Source organism: Rhinolophus hipposideros (genome assembly GCF_964194185.1).
Source record: "Rhinolophus hipposideros genome assembly, chromosome: 19".
Lineage (NCBI taxonomy): Eukaryota > Metazoa > Chordata > Mammalia > Chiroptera > Rhinolophidae > Rhinolophus > Rhinolophus hipposideros.
Window position 1 is genome coordinate 32715230 of NC_138065.1, and position 13401 is coordinate 32728630.

A 13401-nucleotide genomic window follows, 5' to 3' on the forward strand; every position below is an offset into this window, starting at 1 on the left:
TTACAAAAATAACATCTGACTTAAAAATCCTTATTGACAATATTCTAAAAAGCTACAAAATGTGAATAATATTCTATGACTAGGCATGATACTGAGATCTTTACAAAAATGATTTGTGTTAGTCTCTAGAAGAATCTGATGAGGTGGGATTATTAGTCAGTTTCCAGAGGAGGAAATTGAGGTCTAGAGAGAACCAGTAACCAGCCCATGATCCACAGCTCACGAGCGGTGGTGCTAGGATTGGACCCCTGCTCAGCCCTGCCTTTGAACACTGAACTCTAGATTGTCTGCTTTTAAATGTGGCTCTTTTGACTTTGCAAAATGATAAGTTAAATGATTTTGCTTTGCTTGTTTCTCTTCTATTCTTTCATTTTAGAAATACTATGTAAGGACAGGGATGAGGCTTAAGGGATTACAGAGATCCCTGTGTTTCTAATATTAAAGATTGGTTAGTTCTATGGCTGCTCTGGTTATAGGATCATAGCACTTTCCCTAACCTAAAAGTCTCAGAAATCCTTCTTGGCCTCCTAGCCCTCGATTTTAGAGATAGATAAAATGTGACCCACCATGTGATGGTAAGTGACTCTGTTGTGGTTATTTGCAATAATGGACAGCACTTACAGAGTCGCTGTGGCTCTGCACAAACTGGAAAGTTCACCCCTCTTTGTTTTACTTACATAAGACGCATGAAGATTTGGGGAAGAGTTCAATGACTCTTATTCAAATTAAGACTGGGATAGTTATCCTGAAAAATAAAAGAATGATACTCTATTCTATTGGTAGCTGCTTTATTTTCACTTAGTGTAAAATTCATTTTGCTTTAACAACCATTCTCTTCAAACATGGTTTGTTCTTTGTCCATATTTATTTAGCATTAGCAAAATCAGTCAGCAACCTTATTAAAAAAGACAGATTCTTAATCTGCATTCCTAAGAACTCTGTTTTTGACATTTTGGGTTGAGGTCCAGACATCTATTTTTAACAAACTCATCAGAATAATCTGGTGTAGGAAAACCATAGACCATTCTTTGAGAAATAGTGCTTTATCTTGTTGGTGTTTATCGATAAAAAAAGAATTAAGGCTAATTTTGAGATAGCCAACTGAAAAGTAGACCTTGCTTTAATTGAAGGAGGGTTTGACAGCTGGGCAGGAAAGCAAATGAGATACTGTAAATTAAGTAGAAATTTGATGTTTAATTTCAGAATCATTATTTACTAACTTCTTTGTTCTATGTATAAAAATGACCAGAAACATGCATAATCCAGACGCAAAATAGCAATATTTGTTGTGTTCGTAGAGAGACTTAATGTGATATTCCTATGTCCTTATGTTATGACCCAGTGGATCCAGGGCTAGCACATGGGTATCCTAATTCCTAATCTTTCCACAACTTTCCAGTTGCAGAGTTGTCCATGATTGAAAGTGGATTACACTTCATTCCATATTCCCTTACTTTACCTGAGAAATTAAAGTCAGAGAGTTTTAAATCATAAGATGTGGGGGTGGTCAATAATTCTTGACTGATCTTTGCTGAAGAGAAAGTAGGTTTGGGGTCACAGATCTTTGTATTACTTATGGCAGTTATAACTAACAATTATCAATAAAATATCAATTTCCCTCTGATTTTTCTAATTCCAGAGGTAAAATGTAGCCTCCCACTGTTTATGAATGGAATCCAGAAGGACCTGGAAATGAGCAGAGTGTTTCAATATGGACATAATTTAACCTTGGAGTGTGAAGAAGGGTATACTCTGGAAGGCAGTCCCTGGAGCCAGTGCCAGGCGGATGACACATGGAATCCTCCTCTGGCCACATGTATATCTAGTAAGTGCAAGTACAAAGAATGCATGTCCTTTCCAGTCATTATACTGTTCATTCATTCATCCATACTGTCACTGAATGTGCTGTGATGTTTATGGCACATGGTAAGAGATAAGGAGTGCAATAGGAGCCCTAATTCATCTCCAAAAGCCCTTAACAATGAGAGTCAGAGTAGCCTTGCTCTCCTCACATTTCTCAACCCATCCATCTCTCCTGGGGGTCTCCCTCTGAACCTTTTTTGTCTATATCACTCTATTGTTGCATGCATCCCAGAGTAATGATCTGTTTATGGCCTAGGAGCCTTAAAAGTCAAGAGCACATCAGAGATAGAGCAGGCCTTATTAACCAATGTCATCCCAATAAATGTAATAAAATAATTTTTTTAAAAAAGAATGCTTCCAACGTGAGTCAGGAAGCCTTCCAAGTTGCAGAGGCCAGCTGCTAGGTCTGCCTCACTGGTGTAGTTACAGGCTTTTAAGCTGGTACAGAAGATTTTAAAATCATGTGTCATTGAGCTCTGTGGGAGAGTAGCCCTCTGCTGGCTACGAGAGGGTAATGCAAGATAGAAAACCCTAACACCTGAACTTGTACACATCAAGGGGGTGATGAACTAACACTGAATAACTTTTCTTAATCTAAGGAAGTGCTAGTCTGTCCCCCACCCATTCTGATGACTCTTATTTATAATATGTGGATACCAAGATTGTTCACGATCCATTTTTTTACAGTTAATCCTTTAAACGTGCTAGTTAATCTGATTTACAAATAATGTCTCCAAATTATAAACCTGACACTCCCTTAATATCAAATTATATTCACTTCTTTGGCAAAATACTGCCTAACTGACTGGATGCCTTTGGAGTATTTTGAAGATGAGGCTATGAAAGACAAAACATTCACATAATTGGGGGACCACCATACCAGATAGTAAAACAAAATATAAAGCCACAAGTCACTTTATACCACACAAAATAGACTTATTTTATAAGTAAGTGGAACAAAACAGATATTAATAATATTTTATTTATTTATTTATTAATAAAATAAAGGTGATTGTACATAAAAATAAAAGTATCTTACGGATAAAATATAATAGCTGAGACATCATCAATCCACGAGAAAGGAAAAGATGATCAAATAATATAGGTAGCATTGAAAAAATTTAAAACCTTTCTTTTTATCTTACCATAAATACCAGATAAAATAAAGAGTTAAAATTTTAAAAGTCAACACAGAAAAATTAACATAAAAATAATAACAGAATATTTATCAAACCTCTAGAAGAAGGTCAACTCTGAACTTTTTGATATAATAGAGAAAATCATAAAAGGTCATCAAATTTGACTTACAACGTATATACACACTTGGAAAGTAAGTCAGATGGCAGTGGACAGATGAGAAATATAATGAAGGGTTAATCGTTTTATCGTGGAAGTAGCAGCAATGGTGGTTGTGGTGATAGCAATGGTTGTAAAAGTTAACATATATTGAGCGCTTAATTCCACTATGCCAAGGTAAGGTAGATACAGAGATTCTATACATATGTAAAAACTCAGATGCATGAGAACATGTACCAGAAGGGAATGTACCACAGCATTTCACGGTGGTAGGATTATGTGTGATATTTTTCTTTTATTTTGTTTTATAATTTTTTTGCTGTATTTATACTACTTTTATGATAAAATATGAAGTTAAAAAGAAATTAAACAGACCACTGAGTACACAAGATGAAATGAGCTTGTCTGAGTAAAACCAATGGTTTTTTTCATATATATATATATATATATATATATATATATATATATATATATATATATATATTAGAAAATAATTGGACTGTGTACTGATAAAAATCAGATACATTGTCACTGGCTGAGAGTTTCTGTTTAATCAGGTAAAGTGCTAGACTAATGCATTTGTGGCCTTTGTCTTCCTTTTAGGCTCACATAAGGCTCTCATTGTTGGTAAGTTTTATAAAGGGTTTGCTGAGGAACTCTAGCATCTTTAACAGTAAGTATTCACTTATAATGAATGAAATGTAAAAAGAGAGATTAAAATGTCTTACATTGTGACTTCATTAGAAAGAAAATAGTGATAAACTCAGGCCATAGTGTGGCAAAACTGATATCCTCATAGGCATATAGAGTGAGTGTCCTTTATCAAAGTTTCTATGAAATCTTTGAACCATTACAAATGAACAATCATTTATCTTATTTTATTATAGCTGGAGAATACAACCAGGAATATTCTTCAGGATGGTAGTTAGTGTGCCCACTTGTACAAACTGGAAGCTACAAAGACCAATTTTTCTAAGCCCTCTTTTGAGATCTGCGTATGTAAGAGGAATAGTTTTATAATAGAGTTTGCTTCAAAGGGGATTGGCAGAGATTATTGTATAGAATAGCTCTTGCCTTGTGCATTATAGGAGCTCCAGTATTGTTCTCACATACTTGTTGAAAGGCTGCCTTTGGAATAAAGGTTACAAAGCTGCTCTGTTCACCCCTTTTCTATAACCCTAAGGTAGTAACAATAATGCACTAGATTAAACAAGGAGCAGAGGGGAAATCTTAAAGGTAAGCCTGTACAACAGGGGTGTTTTTTACAGCAGAATTTATAGTAATAGTCTAAAGAATCATTGGCAACCTCTAGAGGGACTAGATATTAAGATAGCATTTAAAACCTATGGGTTATATTCTCCATGCCTTTTTTTTTTTTTAACGTGTTTTGTTTATTAAGTGTCACAAGGGAAGACATGAAAAGCAAAGATAAAGGCTGAACTAGCTTTAACCATTTAAAAAACATATGCCATTGAGGCAGGTAATCATCTATTTACCAAACAGTATGTTCAAAAAGTAATCTGCCTGCTTGACTTTCACAAACATCTCAAAAGTAGCACATCCTAAATGGAACTCTTAACTTTCTTCTCCAGACCTATCCCCCTTTCTTGAGTTTCCCCCATATCCACAAATGGCGCTCCTGCCTACCCAACTATTCGTGCCAGAACTCTATGAATTGTTCCTCATATATACCTCACGTGCAATCTATACGCAAGTCCTATTGATTCTGAAATGTCTTGAATTCATTCAGTTTATACATAGACATTGCTGATGAATATTTTTTGAAAATCATTCTGATCTCTGGGTGACAAATGAATGGGAGGACTAAAGAGTGGAAGAAAGGAGACCAGTTAATACATTAATGAAATAGTACAGGTGAATGATAAGAGTACCTTAAACTAAGACAATAGTTTCTATGCTTTTAATTGCCTTGTTTTACTGCCTAGGCATGTCCTTTGGTGTGATCTTCTTTATTCTACCTATCCTTGTAGCCTGTTGGATGATTCTAAAGTGCAAAAAAGGGTAAGTACAGCCATATTCTCCTCAAAAATGTTTATTACTGTTCTTGCATCCTCTTGGAACCCAAAGAGAAGTAAATGAAGAAACTGAAAAAAGAAAAAAAAAACCACTACTGCATAAACATATGTAGAAATTCTTATGAAGAAGGCCTTTGATGCACATTATGCATAGAGAACTATTCATACTAAAATAAATATATAGGATACTAAGAACATTTAAAAAAAAACAACGCCGAATTTTACAAAGGAATTGGTTTTTACAAAAGAGAAAATAAGCAGAAGGAATTTTTCCAAAGGTGTTGATGAGGCAGTTGGTATCCCAGTTCTGCTGAGACATTTCAGACTTCTACCTCTACACACAGACACTATCAGGGCACTAGAAGTTAGATAGTGTGCTGCACTGGTGCACATCTCACTGGCTGCCAGTGTGGAAGAGTTGAAGCTTTGCATTGGGTATTTTTAAAAAAGTAAATCTTTTATAAACACCATTTACTTTTTAAACTTGTAAAAATGTTGCAAGGATTAAGATCTAAATAAAGAAATATTTTTGATTGGAAAGAGAACATACACAGCTTTTGTATTAGTCAGTTTCATTATAATAAAATCAGGGAGGTCAAAGTCAAAGAGGTCAATGTTTTAATCTTGATTAGGATATTCTATACCAATTAGAAACAGTATATAAATTTAGGTGAACAATTTTCTAAACAAATACAGTCTCCTAAAGAAGCATTATAGAAATTGAAATTCTAACATTTCACAAAGGATGCCAATATAAACTTCTTAAAAGCAGAATTTCACAGCAGAGCTTCTTGCAAACAAAGTATTCATTTCCTCCCTCTCCCCCATTTTGAATTTCCCACATTCTATTAACTTATCTCTTATGTTCTTGGTATCCACTACACTCCTCACCATCCCCCTCCCCAGACAATGAGTTCCTTGTGAGCAGGGATTACCTAAGGCACTCAAAATAATTTTTATGTAATAAAATTGGACTTCTACTTATACAGTTGTCAACATTGATAATGAGAGTAGCAACAGCTAACATGTTTGTTTACATAATGCTTTACCATTTATTGTTTTCTTTAGTCCTCAAAGCAACTGTGAGGTAGGTTGCAATAATGTTAACATAATGCGATAATGATAACAATAATGTTATTCCAAAGCAGAGAAGATTAAGATTCAGAGAAATTCAGCGAATTGATTAAATCCCACCAGTAGGAAGTTGTTACGAGTTAAGGCTTTCATCCCAATTGTCTGACTCAAAAATTTGAATCTGTTAACCTAAAAATAAAACGCCTTTCAAAATGAGAGGCAACAGCATTTATTTGAGATCAAAGAATCACTATTCAGAACGCACTGATTCAGGCAGAAGCCCAAATACTGTTCTGATTAGGAGACAAAGACCAGGGGCATTTATGAGAAAGGGAAGGGGAACAGTTACATCAATAGAAGGAAGGCATTTCTATAGGGGCAGATAATATAGTGATGTTTATTCTAAAGAATATTTTTAATTTTCAGTCTGGTAGTCATCAGTCCTGTAACCTAGTATCTGCTTTCTTGTTATCTATGCAAACAGTTTTTGGGGGCACAATGAAGGTTTAGGCCCAGTCTAAAGGTTATTTTGCCCTATTTTAACATTCCTAAGATTCGCACTATAAGACGTGCAAGGCAGCCCCTCAGGGATGACAGCTCTGGCTCCATTTTAAAGTCGGTATATATGTACACACACACACACACACACACACACACATATGCACAAACCCATTCAGCTATTCTATTGATAATTTTATTTGCCCATTTCTGAATCTGTTTCTGTATTACTGAAATTCAGTATACAGAACTGCATATAGTACAAAGCTGGAATATTTCCTTTTTGCTTTCATATCCCCCCCCCCGCATCTATTATATTGGATTTGTTTTAGTTGTTTGGGAATATTGAACCAGTATTCTTCTAGAGAACAGTATGCATGCTCTCCTGTTTTTCTGTAGTCTAAATTATTAGCCTAAAAGAATCACACTATTTCTAAAGGCCTCTGTCCATATTAAGGTTTAGTTAAAACTTTCCTGTCATTTCACAAGGCTTGCTAGCTATTTCTGTGATTTAACCTCACTGCCTTGACATTTCACTAATGAAAAAAGATGCTATTGTCTGCACATATTTACTCCATCAATAATTTGTGGTAAATATCAAACAAGATAACTCATACACTGATATCTGGAATAATAGTTACTCCTCCATTCAGAGACCAATTATCCTTGCCTCTTATTTCTGTCTAATCCATACCCATTTCTCTACAAAAGAGACTTCTTGTTCACAGTCTGATAAAGCTTTAAAAGTCTTCATTGCTATGATGCTTGGAGTGACAAAACTATTAAGGCCACTCTCAGCAAAGGCTCTCTGCATTTTCCCATGTCCACAAAAACTACTGTGTTAGAAAAAAATTTCACTGTTTCCTCCTGTCTGTATCCTTTAGTATTCAAACAGAATACTTCACTTTTGATCCTTGTGGCCACTAAATGTATGATACTTTTTTCCACAACAAGGAACTCTGTGATAACAGCTAGATATCCTACAACTTAATTTACTCAATTCCCACAAAATCTACCTGGAAATAGCATCAGATCCCACAGGTTATGGGCTCAGTCCCACAAGACTGTTCTCACCGGACTTCAGATGCCAGTCACAAGTCCAGGTTGTCACCTGTGCTTCTGACCCAAGGGCTATAAATCTTAGGTTCCATGATGGCCTCCTTGGGTTTGATTAATTTGATCAAACAGCTCATGGAACTCAGGGAAACATTTACTTATATTTACCAGTCAATTAAAGGATATCATAAAGTATACAGATAAACAGCCAGATAAAGAGATACGTAGGGTGAGGTCGAGAGGGTCCTGAGCTTCTGTACTCGTGGAGTGAGGTGTATCACCCTCCCCTTATGTGCATGTGTTCACCCACTTGGTAGCTCTCTGGACCCCACACAGTTGGGAGTTTTTAGAGGCTTCCTAGGGTAGGCATGATCAATTATTAATTCCATCTTCAGCCCCTCTCCCCTCTCTGGAAGTAGAGGAATGGGGCTGAAAATTCCAAGCTTCTAATCAGGGCTTGGTCTTTCATGTGACCCAGGAGCTATCCAGGAGCCTACCCAGAATCACCCCTTTTGAACAAAAGATTTTCCTAGTATTCTTATCACTTAAAAGTATACAAGGATTTCAGAAGATCTGTGACAGGAACTGGGGGCAGAAACAATGTATATTGTCTATTATTTCATAACCACCTTAACCAACTGGATAGCCATTCATTTAGCATATCCTCACTAAGGTAGTATTCTCTCACACCCCATGTACCACTCACCATCTAAGACCACTTTCAGGCCATTGCTCATCTAACCACATAGTCACTGCCCTTTGGAAGCCCATCCCACCTGAATGTAGAACCCTTACTTCTTCAAGCATGGATCTCAAGTTTTCCCTTCCTCATCCTGTGAAACCTTTGGCTCCTGACTCAGTCTTCTTATTTGTCTGAGTGGAGCCCTCATTCTAATTTCCGCGAGAGAGTAAAGAGTATTACAGAAGTAGAGAGAAGTGGTGGAGTGAGTTAATTCTTTGTTCTTCCATTCTTAAATTCCTAAAATCCATGCATACTTGAAATCTACGGTACTGGTGTTATTTATCATTTCACTTATGTAAAATGAAATGTTTATTAAATAACCCCCAAAAAGGCAAAATAGCATACAAGGAAAGGCCATGGGTTTTGCAATCATTGAGACCTGTGTTCACACTCACTTACTAGCTTTGAGACTCTGAACAGGATACCTACCGTCTCTAAACTTCATTTTCATTGTAAAACAGGAATAATAAGAGTTCCTTCCTTGCTTAACACAAAGCCTCACTCGTGATGACTGTTAGAAAATGTTGGCGCTTGTTATTTACACATGACTATTGATATTGACATTTAAAAGTGATAATACTTCTTTTTACAGTCAGTTCTCATACACTTTCATGACAATTACTGCTGCTCTCTTAACTATGGGTATTAATTGTACAAAATACAGAAGTGGTATATTCACTGTAGGGGGAAAAGGAAGGCTTGTGTAAGATTTCAGTGCAAAGCCTTTTACGTTGTGAAGCTTAAGTATCACAATCTTGTAACAATATTTACTAATTGGTATTACTTTGGAATATGGAAATGTGTTGTTTTAAGGAATGAACACTTGTCTATTTAGAGTTCTGACATAATATGTAGGATGGTTTTAGTATTATTTCTTAATCTAACTTTTTACTTAATCTTAAAAAGTGGGATTTGGTTATGTTTTGTTTTGTTTTAGATATCTTACAAAGATTTCAGAAACCTGAGGCAAATTATGCCCTAAATTTCAAAATGAAACCTACTGACTAATTTCTTCCAAACTGAGAAGTGTATAATTAAGTTATTTTTACCATCTTTGTCTCCCCTACCAATTAGCAATAATACAGATGATAAATTTAAAGAAGTGAATATCCATTTACATCCCCAAGAAGGCAACTGTGATCATCATGCTCAATCTCTCCAAGCAAATCAGGAAAATAGCAGGTACCTAATACATATACTGAATTCAAAATGTTTTCAACAACTCAAATATCAAAAACGGAAACAGGATCTGAATATATTTCACTAGTTGGATCATTGATGCCAAAGAAGTTAGAAAGTACTTCAGGAGCTGGAAACACCTTTGTTGTTATTCTTGCTTGAATTATCTTTGTTTCCAGTGATTTGGGGTGAAGACTCTGTCAGTGCCATGCCCAAGCACTGTTTTTCAAAGTATTCCTAAGTATAATTTTGTGCATTGATGTTATGAACCTTTGGGAAGTAGTAAGGTTTTCTTTTTCTTGTGGAACCCAAGCATTTGCCACTTGGGTGTACCTCCAAGCCCTCCAGCTTCCCTTAAATGTGCAGGACCTCTTAAGGATCCTGTGAAGACTTTCACTTTACCTCTTCCCCTGCTGTCCGACTTTCACTGAATTCTGTCTCTCGGCTGATCTCCTATGACTGCTCTCTCCTCTCTGTCCTCTCCACTGGGCTTGTTACCACATCCTCTCCCTTCATTCATCCCACCTATTTTAGAGTAGCCTTACCATAAACTGTTGTGTAGTAAATGTATAATTGTTTGCTAAAAGTTTGGTGTGAAATGGGAAATTATACTACAACCCAATGTGGCATACAACATAGAATTATTAGAAATCACTGAACTAAAAAGTAACTGTTTTTGTAAATTAAGTTTAATGAGAACACAACTACACCCATTGGTTTACTTACTGTCTCTGGCTGCTTTCACACTGCAACAGCAGAGTTGAATACAGTAGTCCCCCCTTATCCGCGGGCATACATCCCAAGGCCTGAAGTGGATTCCTGATACTACAGATAGTACGGAACCCTCTATATACTGTTTTTTTTTCCTATACATACATGCTTATGTTAAAGTTTAATGACTTTTCTATCTTAACTATGCACTTATCACACACCGTGGCCATACTTTGTAGTTTGAACTACGACAGCAAACATAACACAAATTTCTTTTTCCTTCTTAATTTCATGGGTAGAAAAGTCATTCTTACTGCAGACCTTAGCAACCTCAGAATATAATCTTTTTTCTTTTCTGAAGTCAAAAACTTTCACCTTTTCATTTAAAGGAAGCACTTTAAAGATTCTCTTTGGCACGTCGAATTGCCAGCATCACTACTCTTGCCCTTTGGGGCCATTATTAAGTAAAATAATGGTAACTTAAACACAAACACTACAATACTGCGACAGTCCATCTTATAACCCAAAGGGCTACTATGTGGCTACTGGGTGGGGAGTATATAAACGTGAATACAATGGACAAAGTGCTGATTCATGTCCCAGGCAGCACGGCACAAGATTTCATGATGTCACTCAGAACAGAATGCAATTTAAAGCTTATGAATTGTTTATTTCTGGTTTTCTGTTTAATATGTTTGGAACAGTGTTGACCATGGTTAACTGAAACTGTTAAAAGGTAAACCGCGGATAAGGGGGTCAACTACAGATGCCACAGAGATCCAGAGACTGCGTGGCACACAGAGCCAAAATATTTTCTATCTGGACCTTAAGAGGGAAAGTTCATCAAAGCCTGAACTATATCACACTATGATAATTTTCTCACTGGCTAGTCCACCTTTAAACTTTGGCTTTCTGTTTCCAGGCTTCTTTCACATTAGACAATTGTCCCTTTTGTTCAGCTCTGTAATGCATTTTCAGGGTACCTCAATACGACTTTTGGTTTTCTTGTAAATTCAAAATTCAATTTTTCTTTATCATGCAAAGGAATTCATCCAGCCCTTGCTTACTCTGGCTATGCCCAGGAATCCAAAATTTCCTGTTCATAAGATTTCCAGGGCATTTTCAGAAACAAAAGCACCAAAAGCCCTAGAAAGGGATTAAACCACTCCTATGAAAAGCAGAAGCAAGAATATCACATTTTTTTTAGTAAATTTCCTTTTTTTTTCTGCCCTACCTGTTTCTCATATCAAAGTGCATTAATCTAAACCTGGCATTTTATATCTACACACATGCCAGAAATCCTAAATTCAACAGAAGACAGTGGAAGTGGCTACAGAAAAAGGAGGTGGGAAATGCATTTTATAGTTAATCAAGATATAGGCAAATTTTCCTAAACAAAAAATATACAGGGTATGGTCAATATCCTCTTAAATAGAAATGAATATGCAAAGCCTTGTTTATTGTCTGGTTTCTACTCATATTGTTTCTGTCGAATAACTTGTTTTCATGACTGTTTAGGGAAGCAAATCGAATGTAATGGCTACTTAATAATTCAGAATTGGCCTTTTCATTTTTGAAGCTTTAACGATCATTTGTCTTGATCCTTCTCAAATGAGTATTCACATATGCCTGGGGAATGTGTGGCTGGTATACCAAGAGGATCTAGAAGTTATGAATGGAAAAGGCATGGCTTCCTAGAATATTTTTTCTGATGTTATTCCAATAGCTTAAAGGGAAAATATCATTATTTCTATATAAGCACAAATATATGTATACAGGAGCAGAAGGAAAATAACGCAGGAGGTTTCAAGATAAGACAGAAAATATTGTCCTTTCAGAGATGCTTTGAGTTAGCCTCCAAGGCTCTTGGAGTGATGCATTTATTTTCCTCAACTATTGGGGTGTTTTGGTGGAGAAGGAATCATAGACAGCCTTGCTGCCACCAAACATAAACGTACAAAGTAACCAGTAAACGTACAAAACCAGTACGTATTGCATTCATTCACTTATTCATTGATTCATTAAACCTTGATTAGTCATACATGTGTGTGTATGCCATACACTGTGCTTATGTGGCTTTTTTCCCATGCTAAATTAACTTATGAGTAAGGACCACATTTTAAAATTTCCCCAAATTTCTACATATAATCTTAATCCCAGTTTGAGAATGAATTTAAATTTTATTTATCCTCAACTTTTTGGAAACATTCTTTTACACCAAGTTGCATCTCCAATTGTGTACATTGACTATTAAATACCTTTTAATAATGAAGTTGGAAGTCCTTAATGAATTTGTCTCAAATTTCTCTTTTAAGATTACAATTTTGACCACAGGTAAGTACAGGAACAATGTTAACCATTTGTGGCAACATCTGGTGGATAAGGAGTGAGTTAGCATCTGTACCAAGCTGAAGACCTGGCTCTTAGGCCAGGTACAGGGGTAGAGGAAGACCCCAATAGTCAGAGGCAGACTCCAAAGACACAGCTGCATGTTGAAGGATGTGAGAATGTTCAATGCTGATACAGATGACCCAGGATGTTGGGAAGACTTGTGAGCTAGAAAGAGAACAATGATGAGAGATCCAGTGACAATAATTACTGGGGGTGTCAGGTGAGCAGAAGGGCCTCATCAGGGGGTCTGCCTGTTGGTGGGAGAACAGTATTCTTGGCCTTAAGGAAAAGAACAGGCTTCAGCATGGCCCAGGAAGCATCTGTATACCTTAGACCAGGGTGTCCAAACTTTTTTCATCATTTTTAACCAAGGGCTACATGTGGTAAAATACACAAACAGCCGGGCCACTCACTCGAGGTGAAGTACGTATTGCCTCACCTGGTTTATTTAAGTAAACTAAATATATTTTTGGAATTTGCTGCGGGCCAATTAACAATGGATCCCGGGCCACAGTTGGCCCGCAGGCTGCAGTTTGGACACCCCTGCCTTAGACT

At 36.4% G+C, this 13401-nt stretch overlaps 1 protein-coding gene across 1 annotated transcript in view; it reads left to right on the top strand.

Annotated features, from left to right (window-relative positions):
- The window catches only part of CR1 (complement C3b/C4b receptor 1 (Knops blood group)), a gene marked incomplete at its 5' end in the record, with an annotated part of 77014 nt that overhangs the window by 62017 nt on the left and 1596 nt on the right, over positions 1 to 13401 (top strand). The window contains 4 exons of the mRNA XM_081026193.1: positions 1640 to 1825; positions 3763 to 3786; positions 5106 to 5181; positions 9640 to 9747. Of these exons, the coding sequence (XP_080882319.1) occupies positions 1640 to 1825; positions 3763 to 3786; positions 5106 to 5181; positions 9640 to 9747 (394 nt within the window). The remainder of the gene's footprint in view (positions 1 to 1639; positions 1826 to 3762; positions 3787 to 5105; positions 5182 to 9639; positions 9748 to 13401) is intronic.